Below are 26635 nucleotides of genomic sequence, written 5' to 3'. Positions count from 1 at the left end.
GATTTTTGTGTATTCTTGTCTTTCATATTTACTATAAATGTGCTTTGTCTATTACATTATGTTTGAAAATTATAATGTAATTATTCTGCTCAGTTTAGGCGCCGTGATTGGCAAATAAAATAGTTGTTTGTTTGTTTGTTTGTTTGTTTGTATTTCTTTTTATATTGCTAGTGTGATTTATCTATATGCCTCTTTGTGGCTTTTTTTTTTTATAGTGATTACTGAGAATATAACACAATGTTGACTGATGTACCCCTAATTTTGACATTTTAATCTATTATGTATGTTTGTTGTGTTCACACATCGTTGTCAATATGATGGAATTTGATGCACTGTTAGTGTCATAAGTGAGAGATTTAGTCAGAATTAATCACCATCATCTGTGGAATTGAATTTTCTGAATTCCCAACTGCATATACATGTATTGTATACATACCGGTATCAAAGTTGGGTTGTAAAAGTATTGCGTAATTGTATTTTTTTAAGGGGTTTTGGAGCCGCTGAAGGGCCCAAGAAGCTAAAGATCAAATGATGCAAAATCATGCTTTCTGAGTGTTTCCCAGACCCTTTCTTATCTGAAAATGCAAGTTCTGTTTTAATCATTTTTTGACAATATTTTGGTCTCAAAGCAAATTGTGTAGATTAAGTATAAGACCAGTTTTTAGGGACAACATCAGAAGACCAATATGCCGTAGGATAAATTCACATAATTAGGTATGTTAATAACAAAATTACTAAATTACAAAAGGAATGCAACACTAACAGAATACAGAAGGGCAATCAATGAACAAAAGACAAATAAATAAGAAACCTGCAGGATCCAGAAAAAATACAGGGCTACGTCCGAGGGAGAACAGAACTTGCTTATTGCAAGACATTCGCCGTGAAAACAATTTGATATCAAGACAAGCTTTTGGTTTTGAAATTTCCTACATGAGGCATTTGCCTCAATGTAGTAACTGCCCTGTAATAAAAGTGAGGTTAGTGTTCCTGAAACAACAGACATTTCAAGTATATTTAAATAATATTTTTACTAGTGTTTCCCGAATTTTTTTTTGAAAAAAGACAAATTTTATGAAGAATTTGGTGCCATCTCATACGTTCGAATAGACCTGCCGAGTTATTTATTTTCAGTTCATTGTAAGTAAGTTATTTATTTTCAAACTACCACAGAACAAACCATTTATATTTGTTATAACTCCAGGCTGAGTTATTTATTTTTAAAATCCCCCCCCCTCTAGAATATCAAATGGTCGTCCCCTTATCCAAGATAGCTACCCGATATCGAAGAACTTAGTTTAATTTAACAAGGAATCAAACACCCTATGGGAAATACATACAAAGGTCTTCCTTTAGAGAACCAATGGATGGAATGATATAAAACATGGCAGTGTCTGCGCGTACCAGCATGTGGGTACGAATAGTCAAATTGACATTCGTAGGCTACGCGTACCCACATCCGGTTTTATAATAAATGCAATCAAATCGGGAATTAAACGTGAAATATATATACAGAAATTATCGATAATATGGGGATTAAATTTCGAGTAGAACGAGTGAAGGGTTTGACAAATAATATTTTCTAATTGTATTTATAAGTTAATAATATATAATAAACCTTGCAAATTAAATGCACACTGATTGAAAATGAAATATACAGTCCCTGTAAACTAAAGTCCTATAATTAATATATAATATCCGAATTTTAAGTTGCTTCCACGCCTCAGAGGCAAAATATTTTTTGATGCGCTGAAGGTTTACATTTTCGTCAAACATTTTGTTATTTATTAACGAAGCATTCATAGAAGATTATTGGCATCGGCCTTTGTTTTTTTCAGAAATAATGTTATATTGCCTCCGTGAATACAGGAAAAAATTATTCTGTAAAACTTGATTTCCTCTTATTTTTTGTGTTTCCAGTTCTTCTTTTCTCTGCAGCTGCAATTGGCTCGGAGTTTGTTTTTATATACAATTGTATAAAATTAATCGACTGATACTTTTGAACAAATTGTTCCGATTCGAGCATGAAAACTTTGAAATGTCTGCCCCACATGTAAATCCCTCTTTTCCCATTTTAAGATTATTTATTAACCGAGAAAAACTGTTCACTTACCTATATAAATGTTAACAAAAATTCTAAGTAGTTGATCAATTTTATTCACTAATTGCGATAATTTCTGTATATATTTTACGTTTAATTTCCGATCCGATGGCAATTTATTATAAAACCGGATGTGGGTACGCGTAGCCTATGAACGGCAATTTTGCTATTCGTACCCGCATGCGGGTACGCGCAGACACTGCCATAAAACATAGCGGCATGAACACAGGCACGTACTCGTCTCAGAATATGTGTTTCCTATATACCTTCATTTATATATAACATAAAGGTATTTATAGGAAAAAAACACATTATTCTGAGACGAGTGCCTACCTGAATGTTAGGTGCTGATTTAGTGTTGTCTACTTTGTAGGCGATCCATCATCCAAGATGGCCACCAGCGGGGGACTAATAATAGTTTAATGACATTTAAGGGCCAATATATTTTGACATTTTGTTTTTCAACAATTTTTTTATCATTTTTGATATTTTTTGATAAATTTTGCTTACAAAGTTGGTTAATATACCATACTTCAAGAAAACTGAATACAAAAATGTTTTTGTAAGAAAAAACATTTTTTATTGAAAGAAAATAATCAGAAAAATGATTTGTGACTTTTTGTCCTGTGACTTTTTGTCCTACATTCAAAAAAAGAAGGATCAAAATTAATGTATGTAATTATAATAATCAAAATACTTCATTACCCGGAAGATTTGTGATTGCACCGGATTGGTTAAATAGTGCACTCTCGTCACACCGGATGTTTTTCCTTTAAATGTAAACACGTGTTTTGGTACACTTGAAGCTGTTTAACACATATTGGTAAGTATATTGTAGGAATTAATATATTCTATCCGTTTGTTAAATCATAAAATAATTAAAAGTAAAACTGTCATCGAAAAGTTATCGACCTATGATGTTGTCGTATTGGTTTTGACTTTGTTCTAATTAATGACCTGTATGAAGGTAGTCTTTTTGAAAAGTGTGACCTTACATATTCCAGAGACCCATGCTACCGATAATTAACCTTTGTTCGTCCAGCAAGATTAATGTGTATAATTATATTAGCAATACACCATTGAAAATGATCAGGGGTGGTCTAGGATAATTAAGGGGGAGGGTGGTTCTAATCATTATCCCCATTCACTGATCAGTAGAATTGTTTAAAAAAACAAAGGTGAGGATTTCCAACCCTGATAACCCCCTCCCCCTCTTGTGGATGATGGATCCGCCACTAATTATGGCCAATATGGTTTAAAATATCAATGTCAGGAGTGCATGTTAACATGACCCAATTGTCTTACAATTATAACAGAAATAGATAAAATATGTGGAATGCGGGGGACGTTGGAACTATGTTTTTTTAATTTTCTTATATATTTTAGAAAACAAAATTACTAGCAATTGTTAAGTCAATCAAATCCAATCAAATACTGTTGTGCATATTGTGAGATCAATAAAATTATTGTAGGATTAATCCAAATATGATAGATATATAGGAAGATGTGGTGTGAGTGCCAAGGAGACAACTCTCCATCCAAATGACAATTTATTAAAGTAAACCATTATAGGTCAATGTACGGCCTTCAACACGGAGCCTTGGCTCACACTGAACAACTAGTCTGAGATTACTCTCGGACTACCAACAACAAGCTATAAAGGGCCCTAAATTTACTGGTGTAAAACCATTCAAATGGGAAAACCAACGGTCTAATCTATACAAAAAACAAGAAACGAGAAAGTTCAAACATGTATAAATTACATTAACAAACGATAGCTACTGTACATCAGATGATGTCTAGAATTTATTTTTTATTTTTGCTGTTACACCCTACTACAAATAAAGGCATCCACAAAAATTATCAAAAAGCTGTATAAAACCTATGAAAATGCCATGACCTGCATGCATTGAAGAAAAAAATCTCAGATCATAAAGTGGACAAACTTTTTTTTACAATTGAATTCAAAGCATTTAGGGGACATTTCTTCATATTTTAAATACAAAATATGTTCACATAATGAATTAATATACTAATTGAAATAGGCTTTTAATTTTATTTTTACATTGTAAGACACTAACATACATGTATTGAAATCAGAGTCAACCCTACTACTTATTGGTGGAGAAAAACAAAGTGCCCAGAGAATACCACTTTTTTTAAATATCTTTGGCAGGAAAACATTCAATCCTAGGTGAATTTCAATGCTTGACAATTCGTTCATTATTGAAATGGTTTTAAGTTTTGTTAACACTGAAGTTAAAATTTGATTTTAATAAAAATTCTTATTAAACACATTTCTGTCAAATTTGAGTTTTGAGAAACTTTAGGAAAGATAAACCAAAGTGCTATTGACAACAATGGACAATGCACATGAATGCATTAAAATTCCTGTAAAGTTAATGGATGCATGTATATAATCCTACTTTAGAACTTAAAAAATAATGCTTTTAAATTAGTTTAAGTGAAAAAATATTTATTGTAACTCAAATGTGCTTCTCGTCATAGCTGTGCAGACTTTGCTATGATTTCAATTATATTCCTCATTTTATCTAGTTCCTCTGAGAGAAGTCCAGCCTGGTATTTAGCCTTCTCTTCCTTGGTCCAGTCGGCTATTGATTCCTCTACATAATTTTGACAAAGTGTCAGCTTTTAGTTATATTGTCTAAGGGTATAAATTTAAGACCATCTATAACCTTAAATTAGAAAGATTATTGAATATAAATTCCATCATGGAAATTTAATAATTGGAAATTTCAGCTACATGTACGTATAGATTATCTGGTTTTCTACACATTGATATCATAAAATATCAGCCGCAAGCCACAATGTGAACCTTTTTGGCGAGTGAGCGAAGCGAACGAGCTTAAAAGTTTCACATTGTGTCGAGCGGCTGATATTTTACGGTATCAATACGTAAAAAATCCGATTATCTGTTTATCTTTCTATTAATGGTCTTTTTTTGTCTCCCTAAGACAGTTTTACTCTTGACGAAAGCAAGCTTGATAACGTCTCCTCTCGCATTGTGACGTCGCTGATAACTTCTCCTCTCACATTGTGACGTCGCTGATAATGCCTGGTATCGTTTTGAAGTCTTGATACAAGAATTACTGAGTGACAGAGCAGGGTGATATAGGCCTAGGGAAGGACGATAAATGTAGCTATAGAGTAACCTTGACAAATAAATAAACCTTTTTATATTATAGATCCCTCCTTTTCTGGGAAAAAATTGGTTGAGTATATCATTTATATGATAAATCACTGAAGTATGACCAGAAAGTGCCTCCTCTCAGGTAATCAGTGGGTCTGGCGTATAAAGGAGTTCTCATGTTCCAAGCATCACAATTTTGATATTAGATAATATATGGATAATCTCTGTTTGAAATGATTGAAATTTTAATGGAAAGTTAAGGACTACAGGGGCGAATCCAGCCATTTTTAAAGGGCTGAAGACCAATTAGTGGCCTTAGCTGTCCTCTGCTCTTTGGCCCAGTTGTTAACTCCACTTTGACACATTCCCAATTTCCATTCTCCATTCTACAATTAAGTCAGTAAAATATGGCATAAGTTAATCCAAAACAAAAAACTAGTACATGCAGTAATTGACACATGGATTTCTGTATCCAGACTAAAATGATTCTCTATCTTATTGAAAACCCATATTTCAATGTTTATTTTTTTTTGTACTCATTTTACATTTTCTGTACATATCAGGTTGAAACTGCTGAAAACAATTGAGCAAAATATAAAGGAAACAATCTTTAAACATGTTAAATATAATGGTTTTGTTTTAAAAAGTTCAAATACACAACAGCCCGAGTGGATTTTGCTTTTTCCACCTGCCCATCGTTGGCAGCCCACCCGTGCATGCCCACTCTAGCTATAATCTCTTTTTTTGTAAAAATATTGATTACAAATGCTTAACTGCTTTTTTCAAGTGATTGTACTTGCAAGTCTTTAGATTAAACAAAAGAAATTGCATGCCCACTCCTATGGGTGGGCAGAGTGAACAAGGTAAGAAATTTGCCCACCCGGTGCCCACTCCCATGGTGGGCCGGTGGACAAAGCCAAATCCACCCAAGCTGTAGTGTATATACTATGCAAATGTTTGGCAGGACAATTATGCTCATTGTAGTTAACTCTCTTTAAATATTTTTATTTTTTATTCACAGCATGTTATTGTCAAAATTGGATACGTTGATTGATTCTCAGTGGCGGATCCAGAAATTTTCAAAAGAGGGGGGGGGAGGGGGGGGTACTGACTACCTAAAATGGGGCCCCAGTCTCGCCATGCTTCCGTGATTCCCTATATATAAAGCAACCAAATTTCCCCCACAAAATGGGGGTCTGAGCCCCCTGAAAAATCCTCTAAATCCACTTCTTATTCTTATTCATGTTATTGCTTTCATGCAAAAATCAGATTAATGCGAATTAATTTACAAGACATCTTTCAAGCAATCCATGACATTAAAACACTAATCATGGTCATCCCTTGACGCAGAGTCCAAATCTATATATGGTTTAGCCATGCTCCCAAATTGTTATAGAATCCTAGGAGTCGATGCCACTCTGTGCCACATCATATCTGTGGCAATCATTTAATCAGGGAAGACATACAAAACAAAAATTTGACCCATGATTTTAACTTTCTATTGCAGTATGAAGAGTAGTGGTCTCATTAGAAATATAATGAAGGCAGTGCGGGTAGCTCAGTTTGGAGGTCCAGAAGTGTTGAAAGTGGAAGAAAATGTACCAATACCAAAACCTCAAGATAATCAGGTTTGTCATGTTTGTACCAAATCTACAGGTTCAAATATATATAAGAAACACACACCAAACATTTGTTAAAATATGTCGGTATAAACAGTTTTTATGCCTCTTGACTGTCTTTCTGTCCCTCCCGATTGTTTGTTCTACACAAAGCTTAGAAGAACTAAAACTTGCAAACAAAGTTTGAATTTGGGCAGTGAGTTACTTACCATTTTAGAGTTGTGATTTTAGCTTTTTTTTACTCTGACTTTAGTTTAATTTATTCATGTATTATGAAACTCATACACAATGCTAATAACCACGACATACAGACAGCATGGACAGAGTGAAGATCTGGACAGGAAGTCTTTTAACCTTTTAAAATTTAGAGTTATTCCCATTTTAAACTTTGAAAATCACAAAAACATTCATTTCCTCAGACACATTCTACTTCTATTTAAACGGTTGTCCAAGAGTCCTTTAAAAATATTGCTAAAACACTATACAATCATGACAATGAATGGAACAAGGGACAACTTTATATTTCAACTTTCTCCAAAACAAATTTTGGCCTAAGACTGATTGAAAGTTATACTAGATTAACATACATAAACCACTGAATGAAAGATTGAATCTGGTGGTCAGATATGTTTTCTTCTTGACCAAATCTGGATTGTTTGTGCTGAACCATTTATATTTACAGTAAAACCTGGCTAAACAGAATCCAGCGTAAACCGAAAACCTGTATAAACCAAACATGTTCTTAAGCACTGTCATACCAAATTGTATGTGTTGTCAACCTGATTAAACCGAACATCGGTCAAAACGGGACAAAATCATAAGTTCCGAAGAGGTTCGGTTTAAACAGGTTTCACTGTACATCATTTGGTAAAATTGGTCAAGTAGTTTCAGAGAGGATGTAAATAAAAAAAAATATCTAATACTTTTCATTTCAAGTTTTGTGAAAATTTGTTCCATAGATAAAATTGTTCATTATCCTGATTATAACACAGGTTCTTGTAAAGGTATATGCAGCTGGTATTAACCCAGTGGATACGTATATCAGAAGTGGAACATATGCTGTAAAACCAGCCCTGCCTTATACACCAGGAAATGATGTCGCTGGTATCGTAGAGAATGTGGGGAAAAATGTCACAACTTTAAAGGTAAGTTTGTTTTATTTACTACTTAATATTATACATTTATTTCCCGTGCCTAAGGGAGATATGAAGATTTGTTCACCCAAGAAGATTCATATTTCAAGAGAACTCTGCCCAAGGAAAATATGATTTTTTCAAGGGTAATCAAATCTTCATATCTCTCGAGGCTAATATTCCACTCCCTATACCTTTTTTACTATCTGAATATATAAGATATGAATGTTCATACTATTTTTTCTTATCCGCTTGTTTAAATATCTAGATCTAAAGACGACATAAGCATAGATACACAGTACGGATCAAAATTAAATTAATAGTCTTTTTGTTTTTTTTTACAATAGAATAAATCTGGGACTATTATCCAAACCATATTAATAATTCCAGAATAACTTGAACACGGTATAAATGACTTTACTCACCCTATTCGAAAAAAAAACAGCGTCAAAAGGTTATGTACATAAACTTATTTATTTAGTGCAGCGCGTAACATCATCAGATGAGGTCCCGATCTACAGACGGAAATTATTATGATGCTCAGAGGGGAATATGATGCTCAGAAGGGAATATGAAGTTTTGTTCAATGACACATGGGATAGTCTCAACCAATCAACTATTGATTTAGCTATCAATATGTATATACAGTTGAATAATAACCATTATAGGTCAAAGTACGGTCTTCAACAGCCTTGACTCACACTGAATGTCAAGCTATAAAGGGACCCAAAAATGTCTAATGTAAAACCATTCAAACAGGAAAACCAACAGTATAATCTTTAAAAATTAACAAGAAACATATTATTATGAACCACATCAACAAACGACAATCACTGAACATCAGGTTTCTGACCTAGGACAGATGCAAACAAATGCAGGAGGTTTAAACTTAAAACATGACATGAAGGTACTGATGATTTTAAGAGTTATTTCCCCTAACCTATGTCTACCTCATTACTCCCTACAACAAATGTTCATGGGAAACATTCTTTTGACATTTTATAAATGATCTGTGTCTGAACAATGTATTTCTGTTTATCTGTACACATTAAAAAAAATAGAGAATGGAAATGGGGAATATGTCAGAGAGACAACCACTCAATCAAGAGCAGAAAACAGCTCAAGGCCACCAATGGGTCTTTAATACAGAAAGAAATCCAGCACCTGGGGACAGGATGATAATATGTACTTGTTAAGTTAAAATGAATGTCATACTACATGTATAACTACAAAGATCTATAGATATAAGAAGATATAGTATGAGTGCTAACTCTCTATCCAAGTCACACTTTATACATGTTATAGGTCAAAGCATGGCTTTCAACAAGGAGCCTTGGCTTACAACAAATCTGTACACAATACTTCCTCTCAGATTTAGTTGAGTTTTGATTAAAGAATTTACAAATCAATGACTACAATTGCATGCAATGCTGAAAAATAAATTTTGTTGTCTTATTGGCACTCATACCGCATCTTCTTATATCTATTTTTAAAGCAAAATTTTATTTCCATCAGTAAAGAAATATGTTTTTGAGGGTACAAAAAAACAAAATTAAACAAAAACCAGAGCAAAATTTATGAAATAACACAATCACTGTGTTTGTTTGTTATTATAAGTATAAAATTTTAATTTATCAATCATAAAGAATTTGAAAATTATGTACGATTTCTTATACATGTATAAATATGATATATATAAGCTTATTATTACTCTTGCATATATGTCAAGAACAAGTCACAAAAGGATTTCTTATGAAATAAAATTTTAAAAATAAAATCCTCCCACCCGCCCCATTTTTTTCGAAAATTTGGATAAAAATCTATTAATTTTAGTTGGCCTTATGTTTGAACATTTTGATAACTGTAGGAAGGAGACCGAGTATTTTCCATGAGAACAGTTACAGGAGGTTATGCCCAGTTTTGTCTTACAGAGGAACAGTTTACACAACCTCTCGATGACAACTTAACATTTGAACAAGGGGCTGCACTTGGTGTTCCTTATTATACAGCTTATAGGGCCACAGTTATATCGTAAGCTATTCTTTATACAGCTTATAGGGCCACAGTTATATCTTAAGCTTTTTCTTATACAGTCTATAGGGCCACAGTCATATTGTAAGCAATTCTTTATACAGCTTATAGGGCGACAGTTATATCGTAAGCTATTCTTTATACAGCTTATAGGGCCACAGTTATATGGTAAGCTATTCCTTATACAGCTTATAGGGCCACAGTTATATGGTAAGCTATTCCTTAAACAGCCTGCAGAGCTAAGCTTTAATTCCTTATACAGACTCAAGAGCCAAAGTTACTTGATGATTTTTTTTGCAATATACAGCCTATAATGTCCATTTTGATATCATTATATAGTAAGTTGTTCCTCCTCATACAGTTTGTATGTCACCAGTAGTACCATACTGTATTCCTTAATATACAGAAAATAAATATAGCCGAAGCTGTGCTAAGGGGATGTCATGAATAGATAAAAGGTGAATGTTACATGACCAGTGTTAAAACATTTCATGTATAATAGGATAGGAATAAGCATATTTTTATCTGATATGGTTATGAGCGGTTCTGCTTTGTACTAGATACATTCTAACAAATAAGAAGCAAATACCAATTTTCAAGTTTTGGGATTTTTTCAGACATCTTTCAGGAAATGGACATTTATTACCATATGACATATACATTTCTATTGATTGATTGCTATTGTATGTTGCCTATATGACTCATGTATCTATAAACATGGCATATATGTTTCTAGACAATTAAGAGCAAATTTATTTTTTATTTCAGAGGTAAAGCAAGAGCAGGAGAAACTATATTAGTACATGGAGCTAGTGGTGCTGTAAGTTATATTACATAGAATCAAATTATACTGTGGATTTATTATTATTCGTTGGATACCAATTTTCGTGGATTTCGTGGGTACAGGGGAACCATGAATTTAAATGTTAAACAAAATACAGATTTTCGCAGATTTTCCCAAAACAACGAATTCAAATATACACAAATATGCAAGTTTTCATCAATCAACGAAAATTGGTACCCACGAAAATAAATGAATCCACAGTATAAGAAGTAAGTGTTTGTTTGTTTGTTTGTGATTAGCTCCACATTCAGCAATGTTGGCTATTTCATGTGTGCTAATTATTTAGGTGGTAGAACTTGCGTTCCTTGTCGATAAAGATCAGAGTCTATGCACTTTCACATTTTTTATGTCAGACCCTTTTATAGCCGACTATACCATATGGATTTTTGTTATTGTTAATGATTGGCTATAATTGCTCACATCCACTTCATTTGAACTCTGGTGGATAGTTGTCTCATGGTGAAAAGTTGTCTCATGGTGAATAGTTGTCTCATGGTGTCTCATGGTGGATAGTTGTCTCATGGTGAATAGTTGTCTCATTGTGAATAGTTGTCTCATGGTGGATAGTTGTCTCATGGTGGATAGTTGTCTCATGGTGGATAGTTGTCTCATGGTGAATAGTTGTCTCATGGTGGATAGTTGTCTCATGGCGGATAGTTGTCTCATGGTGAATAGTTGTCTCATGGTGGATAGTTGTCTCATGGTGGATAGTTGTCTCATGGCTAATAGTTGTCTCATGGTGAATAGTTGTCTCATGGTGGATAGTTGTCTCATGGCTAATAGTTGTCTCATGGTGGATAGTTGTCTCATGGCTAATAGTTGTCTCATGGTGAATAGTTGTCTCATGGTGAATAGTTGTCTCATGGTGGATAGTTGTCTCATGGTGAATAGTTGTCTCATGGTGAATAGTTGTCTCATTGTGAATAGTTGTCTCATGGTGGATAGTTGTCTCATGGTGAATAGTTGTCTCATGGTGAATAGTTGTCTCATGGTGGATAGTTGTCTCATGGTGGATAGTTGTCTCATGGTTGATAGTTGTCTCATTGGCAATCATATCACATCTCCTTAGTTTTATAATTAAGGAGATGTTGTATACTGGGGGCAGAATTAAAGATATTTTGGTTTGCCCAAACCCTACCCAAAGGTAGACACAGTGGGTAGGTAGTTAGGTAGGCATTATCTTTACTTTTTTTTTAAGGCAAAGAGAAATTGAAGTGTAAGAATTTTTTTAGTCTTATTTCATATCTGATTAAAACAAAAATCATATTAGGACAATATAAAAAAGATTTTGAGTAGGCAGGTATTTTCTGGGTAGGTAGGGTTAGGGCAAACAAATATATTCTTTTTTATGGCCTTGAAGTTAAGTATTTGAGGGGTTGAGTTTAATATTAAAGTACAACATTGAAAGACATTTAAAACTTCAAGTTTTCAGAATTATATCTTTAATGAATTAAGTAATTCTACTTGTAACAGTATATACTGTATCTGTTGAGAGAGGTGAAAATGCATTTGGTGGGTTGGAAGTGTATTTGAGCGGCAAACAGATTGTCGTCTGGTCACTTAAAGTTCGATAGACTACAGCATTACAGTCATCATAACCCATACATATATAAATACAATCCATAAATGTGATCTGTCTCACTTGCCAGGACGATATTTTTTTTGATGTCCATAGGGTGGAAACTGGAACCTTCTTCTTGTAATATACTTCTTTTATTGTAGAACCTGCAATTCAAAAAGGGTTTACATTGGATTTCATTATTACTTGTTGAGTTCCAATTTTTTGGGTAGATTTGATCGGTATATAGGTAGCCTTGATTTTCAACTATTCAAAAAAATATCATTTTATTATGGGTCTCTAAAAACATCGCAAAGAACCTCCTTTTTGCACAAAGGAGCACTAAGGAGTACTATATATAGCTTAGGACCCCAAAGAAGTTTGATAAGAGCACAAAGGACCTGAAATTTCCAGCACAGCATACAAATTTTATAATTCCTGCAGAAAAATTTAATGTTCAAAAATTTATAATTTCAATAAAAATTGTGATTTTAATAAATGTACGATTGGTGTAATCACTGGTATCGGTTCGAAACAGAATATATATCCGGACTATGTGAAAGCTCATGAATACATGTGAATTTTTAAATAATTATAATATAATATGAATGATAAAAATGTCAATATAATGTCGTAATATTTTTTAAGGAAAGAGACTTTACCAAAACTATGAAAATTATGCACGGATACTGATGTTTTGCTGTTTTTTTTTGTCTCGTATTTCATAAGCATTTTGTTTTCTTCTGTATTGTCATATGTATTTCTATGTTGAAAAGGTTTCTAAGACACAAATTAAGGGAAGGGAATGAGAATTATTCTAAAGATAGGAAATTAGTTTGAATTTTTCTATCTGTATTTCATAAATTTCAATATACTTTGTTTTATCAAATTTTATTCTGAACAAAAACTAAGTTTGTACCGAAATTTTCTTATTTGACAATTCTTAAATTGCTTGAACAAAAACGTTTCTAAGACACAAAGGGAACGGAATGGGAATTATTATAAAGATAGGAAATTAGTTTGAATTTTCGATCAATATTTCATAAATTTTAATATACACTTTGTTTTATCAAATTTTATTCTGCACGAAACAAAGTATTCACCAAAGTTTAGAAAACTTGGTAAAATCTTATAGAAAAGGGATGTAATCTTAATTATCTTATGCATATCCGTACCAATTACAGAACACGGTTTCGTAAATCTTCAACTTTAATACCAACTAACTCAAGTATTTTGATAAAAGTTAATATTTTTTTCCTAAGAAATCATTTTCCCCCCATTTTATAAACAATTTCAGGTCCTTTGTGCACTTATAAAACTCCTTTGTGCTTCTTTGAAGTGTTTTTAGAGACTGTTTTATTATTAAAGTCTCATTGTGACTTTGAGATGAAGAACAGAAATAAAAAAGCTGTTCTTTGTTTTTCGTGTGTTTTTTTGTTGTGCATGTACTGATTTTGTGTTATGTATGGATACCCCATATCATTATTTTTTTGTATGCAAATTTTGGTAAAAAAACAGGATATCAAATAGTAGTATCCACAAATATGCAAATTTGTTCCACACTCTGACAAATAAAGTGACCACCAAAATAAATAAATTTCTTAGTATTAATGCTTTTTAGAGTTTAGCGTCACTGATGAGTCTTTTGTAGAAGAAACGTACGTCTGGCGTATATACAAAATTTAGTCCTGGTATCTATGATGAGTTTATTTAGTATTAATGAAAATATATTATAATGGAGTTGTGACATAATGTTTGCACAACTTTACAGGTCAAAGGTCAAGGTAAAAAACTTTGGTTTCAGTTGACAACCCCCATGTCTTATGGTAAAGATTGTGTCCGCTCTATATCTTTAGAACCATTATGATTTCAAAGCGTCATGATGTATGTACACATGTACATCTAATCCTAGGTCAGAGGTCAATGTCAAAACTGGTTTCAGTTGACAGCCCCATGTTCTTTGGTAAAGATACAATTTTTTTACCACACATTATTCACAGCAGGGCCAACAGAGAGGGCTCTTATCTTAATGATGTCTAGGTTTGTTTGTTTGTCTCAGGCAAATTCATAAATAATACTTCATGCCAATCATATTTTGAAATCTGAAAGTTTTTCTTTTATTTTTTTTTTGTCTTTGGGTTACTGTCTTTTTATATGATCAAGTCACCTTTTTGATAAAAATTATTTATTATATATGCTTCATGTTAAATAATAAATATTAAGATAATATAACTAACCATGAATTTCATTGTTCCAAAGAAATATCAGTCCTAATCCTAGAAGTAAAAAACATTTAACGAATGACATTTTTCATTTATATTCTATCCTTCAAAACACAGATGATATCTTCATTGCTTGTAAAACTCACTGTCTCTATGTAATCATATCACTTCAGAAATCATATGCTATAATCCTTAATTGATTTAAAATCTGCGCTTTAGAAAGTATATACGTATATTATCCTTCCACCTGATTTAAATATTTCTTTAATTCTAAAAAAAAAATTCAATAAAATTTTTACGGTTTCTTTCTCCAGTGGAACTGGCTGATAATCAACTACACAACACCTGTAAAGATTCTGATGAAAGTCTATTTATTTTTTTGTAATGTAAATTACAATTGGAAAATCGTAATTTTCTATTGAGGTACAAGTGACTGCTCAACCCTCGTCAATCAATTACCGTCTTTTGGTGTGTATAGTGCGCATTTGTGTATAGTGCGCACCCCCTTTGTGGTCCAAGTTTATTGGTCATATAATACTCCTAGACATTATCGGATAATTATGAATCAGTCTAATAATTATAATTAATGTCATTAGTGCTGTAATAAACATTGTTAAAATCTCATTGTTTTTAGTTTTTGTTTGATGATTCAAGCTGTTAATCTGGATTATCACACCTATATACATACCTGTATACAATACCAGCATTGGAAACATAGAATTGGTTATAAAATAGGGGATGATAGATAGCTGTTTCACATCCTGGGGTGCTTAATTAAATGTTTATTGTCAAGATAATGTTTTAACCTTTCATTTTCATCTGATTTTCAATTGCTTTCTAATTAAAAAAATCAATTTGATAATTAAAATAACTTGAAAAAGCATGAATTGATTTAAGTGCACACAAGTGACCCCCTGTTACACTGTAAAAAGAGGGTTAAAATGAAGGTAAATCCAGAAAAGAGCTTCAGACTCATTAAATTATTTATTGCTATTTTCTTTTACCAACACTGGGTTGGTACCAGGAATGGTGGACTACTAGTCCTAGAGAATATTGTCATCTCAGTGTACTGTAATAATTTATCACATTTTTTCACAAAATTGCCTGTTGGTAGATTAAGAAATATATAGTTAGTAAACTATAAGATTTTAACCCCCTTGTTGATCGACCTTAGATGAATTTGGCTATTCTTTTAAGGTCCATTTTTGTCATACAGCTTCTGATAAATGTTACAGCATATTTATGAATCTAGTATGCTTTTCAAATATTTATAGCATGTTGAGGTTGACATTCATGGTGAAAGTTAATCCAGAAAAACATTTCTGACAGAAGAAAATTGTTAACTTATTTTGCTTTAATTGCTCATAATCTCAAAAGAGGCAGATAAGAAATTTATTATAAATAAAAGATTTTGTTAAGTATGTTCACTGTATAAAAATAAAAAGGAGTTGGTTCACTAACTCATGATGTTGGCCCTAAACGTCCTAAAAAACTAACTGCTATAATTTTATGAATATTTATTAAAAAAAATGTTGGTATGTGTCCAATGGTTTCAGTTACAAAACATTTCACTGATTGCATCGGTCAGTGGGGAAAATTTTGGTTAAAATCTGAGTTTTTTTGCAGAGCTTGGCAAAATTTATGATAGTACCCCTCCTACCACTAATATTTTTGCTGCAATATCATAAATATACCATATTCTTTACATAAAAATAAATTTCATTGTGCTTTGGGTGGTTATATAATGTGCAAATTTATACAATTTAAGCCTTTTTCAACTGATTTGTATGTAAAGTTCGTTCTTATGTTGTACTGTTACACCACTATCCCAGGTTAAGGGGAGGGTTATGATCCCGCAATATTCTGTATGTATGTGCCGGTCCCAATTCAGGAGCCTGTAAATCAGTGATTGTCGTTTGTTTATGTGTTTTGGTTGTTCGTCCATCTCAGTCCCGCTTCAGGTTAAAGTTTTTGGTCAAGGTAGTTTTTGATGAAGTTAAAGTCCAATCAACTTAAAACTTAGTATACATGTTACTTATGATATGATCTTTCTAATTTTACTGCCAAATTAGAGATTTTACCCCATTTACACGGTCCAATGAACATAGAAAATGATAGTGCGGATGGGGCATCTGTGTACTTAGAACACATTCTTGTTTATATCATTATTAACATTAATATGAAAAAAGATGTTGTTACCTGATCATTTCATATGAGACATTTTTCTATTCACCAGAGGACAATGATAAAGATAAGGGCAGTAATTATAGGTCATGCTACAGCCTTTGATAATGAGAAAAATTTGTACTGTATAGTCTACTATATCACAGGCCCTGACATGAAAAATGTGAAACAATTCAAACAAGAAAAACTAAAGGTTTAATTGAAATTTTTTTAGGAAAGACATGAATCAATAACAACCAATGAATTACAGGCTCCTGACTTGGGACAGGCGCATACATAATGCGGTGGGCTAAATATGTTTGCAAGCATTCAACCCTCCTCTAACCTGAATCCATGAAGTTATAGCACAACATAAGAACAGCCTTTTAAAATCATTTGAAAAAAGCTTAACTGATCAGATGGACAAATAGAAATACATCTTACAAAAAACACAGAGCGGATGTGGCTTGTACTTGTACATCTCAGCAACAAATAGACACTGTTTGTGAGTGCTCAACCCTCCCCTAACCTGGGACGATGGTGTTACAATACAAATTAAAAACAAACTTTATAATCAGTTGGAAATTAAAAGGCTTAACTCAATAAATATAGGTACAAAGCACAAACAAACCATATTAAGCGTTAACATTGAATGAATGTGTTGAAACTAAAGTACACTTTTTACTTTAATCACACAATTAAAGAATGTATACAATGCCTTGATCTTCATATTGCAATAACATGCAAAGTAAATAGTCGAGGACAGAAGCATGAATCAATGATGATTTTAATAAAGAGAAAGTATTTTAACATTATACATGACCATTAGATGTAATTGATTTAATTAACACTTCATTTACGTTAGAACATTGTTGTTATTCATGTCTGACTGGGCAATGGATTATTACATAAATAGAAATTATGTAAATAGGATGTTTAAAATCAGCTGCAATTAAATAATTAATGGAATATGGAGGAAATAACTGTTGACGTAACTAAAACTATAATTCTAAAAGTGCATTTCCTTAAAACGGTATTATCTACACCTAGTGAACTTCTGGTGCTGGATTTTCTTGCTGCATTGAAGACCCATTGGTGGCCTATAGCTGTTATTTGTTTTTTGGTCAGGTTGTTGTCTCTTTGACATATTCCCATTTCCATTCTCAATTTTATTTATACATAGTGATATGTAAAATAAAGTTTTGAAGATAAAATCTTTAAATCAAGGATTTAACACTTTTTTCTGATACACCAAATAAAAGTCAATAAACTGTGTTTAAAGTGGGTTTGATCCTTATAATTCTCAAAGTATTATTTTTGATCTTTATACAGTTTCAACTTTCTTTAATCCAATGATTGTTTTCATGCTTATAGCCAATTATTACACCATAGTAAAATTGACATAGTGTTTCATTGGTTAGCAAAGTATTTCCGCAACAAGTGTAAATAATTTAGAAAGTTATATCATGGGAAATAATTGAGATATTAAATTTTGTAAAGGAATATATGTAAATTTACAAATTTTATTATGGAGCATTTTTATGTTTGATCATAAAAGTACAGGGTCATGTGGGTGGCCAAATTTTTTCTTCTTTCTAAAAGTGCTTTTTCCATGAATAATCCATACACAGTCTGTCAATTTTTGGTTTAATGATAAGCTTGGAGAGCTATTCTGTTTTTTATGTTTTTGAAAAAGTGGCATATAGAATTGAGAATAGAAACGGGGAATGTTTCAAAGATATCACAACCCCACCAATAAGCAGAAAACAGCCAAAGACCACCAATGAGTCTTCAACACAGCAGGAAAATCACAAACCCTGAGGGGAGCTTCAACTGGCCCTAAAAAATGAATGTCACACTAAACTCTGAAACTACCGTAGTTTAAACATATTTATTCATAGTGGATTGGGAACTTTTATTAATCCTTTTCCACTTTGCGGGTGCGAGTGCAGCCTTGTAGTGGCATTAGCCTGCTCTTATTCAAAATATACAAGGGTGTCTTTTCTGCCCAAGAGATATGGCTCTCTTTTAACACGGGTAAGCCATTTATACTCATCATTTCCTCAAGACCATACTCGCAAATAGCGTCAAGGGAGAGCCATCACGGAACAGGAATCGAACCAGGAACCTTTGTGATTGTAGTCCCATGCACTAACCACTACACCACAGCTCTCTTAACTCTGAAACTGCAAAGTATGGGAAAATTGTATGGTTCTACTTTCAGTAGACCCTGTCAACATTAAACTAATAAAACCTCATTAACCTAAATGTTATGAAGATGTGAAAAGTTAATTATGGCGGAATGAAGAATTTTTCATGTTTTATTTGTTCTGTAGGTTGGAGGCTTAATATTCCATGATAAAAGTATTTACAATGTAGTATTTTGTGAGCCAAAAATTAATTAGCCATATATTGTAAAGAGCAATACATAGCTGATAGTTTTGATTAGAATCCAGTAGAATTAGATTTGATTCAATGATTATTGATATATTTTAAACTTCATGATGAGGATCTGGATAGGTGGGGTCTCTCAATTTTTTATAGTCTTTAATTTTTAATAACTATTTTTTCAATTCTTTATTCTTCATTTTTTTTCTATTCTTTTTATACTCCCCTTTTTCTATAAACCCTGCTTGGTGGTATACTGTTTTACATCTGTCCGTCTGTCAGTCAGTCAGTCTGTGAGACCATCCATCCTATGAATATTTATTGTAGCAGGAAACTTCATTACAAGGATTTCTGAAATTTGGTTTGAATGGTTGGGTTGGTTACTTCTTGATATATTCACCTAATTTGCTTTAAGTATACTAATTAGGTAATAACAGTGCAGAATGGGGCAGATCCAGTCATTCTTAAAAGGGGCATTCCAACTATATGTATAATAAAAGCATTAAATCAAACAGAAAGGGATGGGGGTTCCAACCCTATGAACACCACCAACTCAGGCCATAAAAAAGAATAGGTCTGTTTGCCCAAACGCTACCTACCCAGAAAAAAGCTGCCTACTCAAATTCTTTTATTGTCCTGATTTGAAGAAGTTTTTTTTTAATCAGATAGGCATGAAGACTAATAAACACCCGATACTTCAATTTCTCTTTTTGAAAGAAAAAAAAAATGCCTACCTACCTACCCACTGTCTCAACCTTTGGGTAGGGTTTGGGGAGACCAAAATATTTTTAATTGTGGCCTCACCCTCTTGAATCAGCCACTCAGCTGACAGATGTTTTGTTAGTTTTATAGTTTCAACTATTCCTTTTTTGCATTGGATGTTTTGTAAATTTATATACAACTATCTTTTTTTTGGATTGTTTTCAGGTAGGTCTAGCTTGTGTTCAGTTAGCCAAGAATTTAGGTTTGACAGTTTTAGGAACAGCAGGATCAAAGGCTGGAATGGACATAGTGGAAGAGAATGGATGTGATTTTGTTTTTAATCATAAATCTGATAACTACACTCAGCAGATAATGGTAAATATTTGAAGATAAAAGACAAATGATTAAATATAAAAGTAAGCAGATGTGTTTTGATTGTAAATGAGACATTTCTCCACCAAAAAAACAAATGAGAAAGAACAGTCAGAGCTCAGACATAAACAAGTCGATTTTTGTTTTTGACTTTTAAAAAGAAGTCAAAACATGTATTTATTATAAAAATGTGTTTTCAATTTTAGACTTATCTAAGTCAGAAAATGGCAGACTTGTTTAGGTCTATTTATGTTGATGAAAAAACTTAATTTTACTTGATGGCCAAAGTACACCACCTATGACCATGATTACAGCAAAAACCTATCTGAGAGTTCACAATGACTATCTATATTTAATTATCTAATTGAACATCCTTACTAAACACAGATGTTTTACCTCATTAAGTGTGGTTCCAGGTGGTGGCATTGTAAGATTAATTATTAACATTATCTCCGATTTTTTAGACTCTCATTCATATTTTTCTTTAGAAGACAAAGCAGTGTCTTTCAATGTTGTCATTATTTGATTTAGACATGCTAGATGCATGACCTTTTTATAAACATGCCTGGGTCTTGAAGTTAACCAACTTTCATAACTTATCGACTTGTAAGAGTCGATATTTGCAACTTGTTGATTCTGGTCAATTATTTCTTTTTTTACAATATTTGACTTATTAAAGTCGTATTTTGTCTCGCATTAAAGGGAGACAAATCCTAAAACTTACAAATTTAGACCTCTATGAGCCAAAAGCAGATTCAGACTTATTTATGTCCGAGCTCTGACTGAAGAAATAAGCAACTGAAGGTTGTCATAGGGCTTTCAACAATGACCAGAACTCATACTGCATATCAAGCTATAAATAGATCAAGATGACAAATGTAAAGCATTTCAATGTTGAAAAGTAACGACCTTATACATGAACATAACAATAAAGAAAGTAATCAAATATGAAGGTTGTAATAAATACCATATATGTCAAAGAAGTGAACATTTCAACCAACAGGAAAAAAACTGAATTAAAAATTACAAAACACTGTATAGACATGACAAAAAAATGAAATAAAAACAGAGGTAAATGATACTACAGTGATATTATTCAGTCTCATTTAAAAGTCAAATTCAAACTAACAACACTATCATTGATATGTGAAAAACATTGAAAAGACTACAAAACTGAAGACTTATCACACAAGCCCTAACACATATCGGTTGTATTCTCAGTGGCTTTTTAACAGTAGGCAGATCCTGCTCCATGTGTGGCACCTGTTCAAATCTTATTAACAACAAAATGTGCTATAATGGTTGCAATTATTCAATTTTGAAGAAATTTTTCATATTGGTAAAATGTCCTTTGAAAACATTTTGCATAATATAGAAAAGAAAAGGTTATTTAATATTTTTTTTGAAAATTAATTACATGAATTTGTAAGGAAGCACCAATTAATGTTTAAACAAGTGTTTTAAATTTCTGAATTTAATTCATACATTTGTTGTTTTGAATTTTTCACAGTTGACTTAAAGAAGTCATAGTATTAATACTGTATAAACAACTTTTTTTATTTATTTAACATTGCAATGTTCCTTCTTTCTCATTGCTTTTTAACATTTTATAACTTTGCATTTGTTAATAGAATGGATGCATTAAGTACTGTTTTTCAACTTAGAAAAGTCACATTCCATGTCTAGTTTATTAGAGGGATTTTCCCAATTAACTGCAACTTTCTGTACCTATTGATACTTCAATACATTAATTTTGGTTTATAGAACATCCATTATTGATATTTCAAAAAGTACAGTAAAACCTGTCATAATAGCCACATCTTTAAAGTCAGAACTCTTCTCAGACCATCCAAGTACAGTAAAACCTGCCATAATAGCCACTTCTATTAAGTCAGAACTCTTCTCAGACCATCCAAGTACAGTAAAATCTGTCATAATAGCCACATCTTTAAAGTCAGAACTCTTCTCAGACCGTCCAAGTACAGTAAAACCTGCCATAATAGCCACTTCTATTAAGTCAGAACTCTTCTCACACCAACCTCTTCTTATATCTTTATCTTTTATCCTTTGGCATTAACAACCTCAATGATCAGGTAGTTTTTCTATTGTTTCAAGTGTAAATTTTATATACAGTGTAACCTGTGTGTTCTGACACACTGGAAGACCAGAAAAAAATGTCGGATTAAGCAGGATGTTGGAATACTCAGGTGTCAGATTTTAATTTAACATTGCAATGTTCCTTCTTTCTCATTGCAATGTTCCTTCTTTCTCATTGCTTTTGAACATTTTATGACTTTGCATTTGTTAATAGAATGGATGCATTAAGTACTATTTTTCAACTTAAAAAAGTCACATTCCATGTCTAGTTTATTAGATGGATTTTCCCAATTAACTGCACATTTCTGTACCTATTGATACTTCAATACATTAATTTTGGTTTATAGAACATCCATTATTGATATTTCAAAAAGTACAGTAAAACCTGTCATAATAGCCACATCTTTAAAGTCAGAACTCTTCTCAGACCATCCAAGTACAGTAAAACCTGCCATAATAGCCACTTCTATTAAGTCAGAACTCTTCTCAGACCATCCAAGTACAGTAAAACCTGTCATAATAGCCACATCTTTAAAGTCAGAACTCTTCTCAGACCATCCAAGTACAGTAAAACCTGCCATAATAGCCACATCTTTAAAGTCAGAACTCTTCTCATACCATCCAAGCACAGTAAAACCTGCCATAATAACCACTTCTTTTAAGTCAGAACTCTTCTCAGACCATCCAAGTACAGTAAAACCTGTCATAATAGCCACATTTTTAAAGTCAGAACTTTTCTCAGATCATCCAAGTACAGTAAAACCTGCCATAATAGCCACTTCTATTAAGTCAGAACTATTCTCAGACCATCCAAGTACAGTAAAACCTGCCATAACAGCCACTTCTATTAAGTCAGAACTCTTCTCAGACCATCCAAGTACAGTAAAACCTGTCATAATAGCCACATCTTTAAAGTCAGAACTCTTCTCAGACCGTCCAAGTACAGTAAAACCTGCCATAATAGCCACTTCTATTAAGTCAGAACTCTTCTCACACCAACCTCTTCTTATATCTTTATCTTTTATCCTTTGGCATTAACAACCTCAATGATCAGGTAGTTTTTCTATTGTTTCAAGTGTAAATTTTATATACAGTGTAACCTGTGTGTTCTGACACACTGGAAGACCATAAAAAATGTCGGATTAAGCAGGATGTTGGAATACTCAGGTGTCAGATTAGGCAGGTTACACTGTACATGATATATATTGTTGTTACTGATACCTTCCACTTTCAGGATGCTACAAAAGGTGAAGGTCCTGACTTGATTATAGAAATGTTAGCCAATGTAAACTTAGACAAAGATTTAAATATGATCAAGAAGAAAGGAAGAATTGTAGTAAGTAAAAATTATGATGTAGAAGGCAACACATGAAGGTCAACCTTCAACAATGAGCAGAACCTTAATCCATGCCTGATAGTAAGCTGTTTTCCTTTAAAAAACATGTAGAATTGGTTCATAGATATAATAACATTTGTGGTATGAGTGCAAATAAGACAACTCTCTATCCAAGTCACAATTTGTAAAAGTAAACCATTATAGGTCAAAGTTCAGTCTTCAACATGGAGCCTTGGTTCACACCAAACAGCAAGCTATAAAAGGCCCCAAAAATTAATAGTGACTATTCCCTTTTCATAGGTTATATAGCAATACAATGGTTACGTAGTACATTCATTTAAATGGCAAAACTGTTCAAAATTGTTTGACTCATACAATATGAGCAATTTCTCAACTATTTGCCTTTATATTACAATGACAAAATAATTTCAACTTAATACTTTATATGATCCCAAATCAAAGTATTAATACAAATTACACTGTTTTACAAAACAAAACATATATTTTAAAGTACTATTTGCAAGCTCTTATATGTATCCCATGCTTGTATCAGCTTTTCTCCTGCAGATTGTCGGAAATAGAGGCACTATAGAAATCAATCCCAGATTAACTATGGCCAAAGAATGTATAGTAACAGGAATCGTTTTGATGAACTCAACACCAGTAAGTATTTATTTGAAATAATTTAGCATCAATATTTACTGTCATTTAGTCCATCTTTGCATCTGTCTATTTGTCTGCATATTCATCCAACAAATATTTCTACAACTCAACACACTCCACTCCACTCCACTCAGACAGACAGAAAGCAATATCAAATATTTCTCCAGAACTTCTCAAAAGATTCATCAGCACTTTAAGTAAGTCAGTGTGGGCACTTTTTATCTGCTTTCCGTCTGTCTGAGTGGAGTGGAGTGGAGTGGAGTGAAGTGAGCAAGCATCATTTTTCTTTTTCTATGATATGGTTGTTAGGTTGCTGTCTAATCAAGTTATACCCCACATCTCCTTTTAATCATATTAACTTAATGAATAATTTTAATACTGTATTTGATTCTCACTAACATATATATATTTTATTTGTACTTTAACAGGATGATTGGAAGGAAATGAACGCTAGCATACAAACTGGTATGCAAAATGGCTGGGTTAAACCACATATAGGAAAGGAATACAGTTTAAACCAGTCAGCTACAGCTCATAATGATGTTATAAATAACACTGGTACCCAGGGAAAACTAGTCATTAAACTTTAATTAAGACAATTTTTGTTTTATATTCATGAACATGTGATACACGCTAGAAGCTTTTTATGTTTAAAATACAATGTGATTAAAATAATATGCGATATTTGAATTTGTAAGATATGATCATTATAACTGTAAATTCATAAATGATTGCAAGAGGATAGGTTTAACTGAAGCAAAAACTCACATTTAATTTCACAACCATTATTTGTTTTAGCAATTACTGCTATCCCAATAATTAATCTTGCATGTGTGTCCTGCATTAAGAATTGGCAATAATAAATCATGTAAGAAATGAAAACAACATGTTACAAATTTCATATGTACGAAGGTCTTTGCTTTACCTTTTTTCCAAAACGGTTTAATGTAATATCAAAGAATGTATGAGAATGGAATCAGTTGAAGAGCTATTTGACCAAATAAGAGCCTATAAAAAGTTTTGGAATTCTTGATTTATTAAATTTTACCTAAGATCACTTAAGTATATCTTAAAAAGTTTCAAATTTGGAAACTCTTTATTAGGGGTTGTAAAGGGTTTTTCCTGTCAAATGTTTGTTCATTTCTCTTTTTAACATGGTGTTCGTGTTTCTTATAGGTCAAAGAAATACAAAATAGTAGATTCTAAGCATAGACTCAATATTCCTGCCCCTCTTTTGACTGATGGTCATTATACTGTATAGTGGGTTATTTTCTCGGGTGTAAAATTTCACAATTTTCATTGAATAAGGTATACAAAATATTTTGGTGGTTATTATTTTAGCAGATTCACTTTTTCCATAAATACCTTTGTATGTACAATTTTAAATTGGTGGATTTTTTGTAGCAATTTTGTTCTTTCCACGAAAATAAGCGAAAATTAACACCCTGCGAACCTAACCCACTATACTGTATAAAGTAAGAAAGTGGCCAGACAACAACAAACAATGAATCAATTTCATATTTTTAATGCTGAAAGCAGAAAAAATTCAACATTAATTTATCTTTCGACTAAACACATTTTGCCCTTATGAACTACAACCTGAGTGTAAGGATCAAGTCTTTAACTTTGTTATTTGTTTATGATAATATTAGTTTGTAATATAAATTTTTAAAACAAATTGTTATTTTATATTAGAGATCTTTGATATAACATTGTAATATTATAGTTAAGACAAAAAGAATAAAGTGTACAGTTTCTTTGTCCGAAGTTGATGCTTAAAAGAAAGCAACTTTGAAAAAGGTCTAGTAATGGAAAATTTGTATTTAGTTCACATAATATGTTTTTTTTTAAACTTTGAAAATAAAAATCCCAATTTTGATGGCTACTGAAAATGATTTATAATTTGATAAAAGTCTGTTTATATTTCCCTCAATTACTGGATCAGTCAAACATTTGTAAAATACATTTTTCATAAAAAGTGAAACATATCTAAACTTTTGTTGAAATTTTGCAGTAAATGGGAGATAACCCATTCTTGAAAAATGATAGTAAATTGATAGCATTGATAGTAAAAAAAACATCTGATAAAAAAAAAAACCTGAAAGCAAAATATATAAACCTTCAAAGTCTTATATAAGTCATGTCAGTTATTTGTCTGAAGATTGCTGCTGTATAGACATTTTGCCCTCATGCTGCGTAAAACAAACCCTTATTTTTCAATTTGTCAGAAGGCCTGTATTGAGTGTCAATAATTC

The 26635-nt window shown here is 32.3% G+C and overlaps 1 protein-coding gene across 1 annotated transcript; it reads left to right on the top strand.

Annotated features, from left to right (window-relative positions):
• The first annotated feature begins 2801 nt into the window (after nt 1–2801).
• LOC139496174 (quinone oxidoreductase-like) lies at nt 2802–26216 on the top strand. Its single transcript, XM_071284641.1, has 9 exons — nt 2802–2924; nt 6760–6880; nt 7864–8016; nt 9872–10035; nt 10804–10855; nt 20138–20287; nt 23616–23717; nt 24285–24380; nt 24809–26216. Exons 2-9 carry the CDS (start codon nt 6761–6763, stop codon nt 24968–24970), a joined length of 999 nt encoding a protein of 332 aa, XP_071140742.1. The 5' UTR covers nt 2802–2924; nt 6760; the 3' UTR covers nt 24971–26216.
• The last annotated feature ends 419 nt before the right edge of the window (nt 26217–26635 follow it).

Source organism: Mytilus edulis, chromosome 11, assembly GCF_963676685.1.
Source record: "Mytilus edulis chromosome 11, xbMytEdul2.2, whole genome shotgun sequence".
Taxonomy (NCBI): Eukaryota; Metazoa; Mollusca; class Bivalvia; order Mytilida; family Mytilidae; genus Mytilus; species Mytilus edulis.
This window is presented reverse-complemented; position numbering and strand designations above follow the sequence as displayed.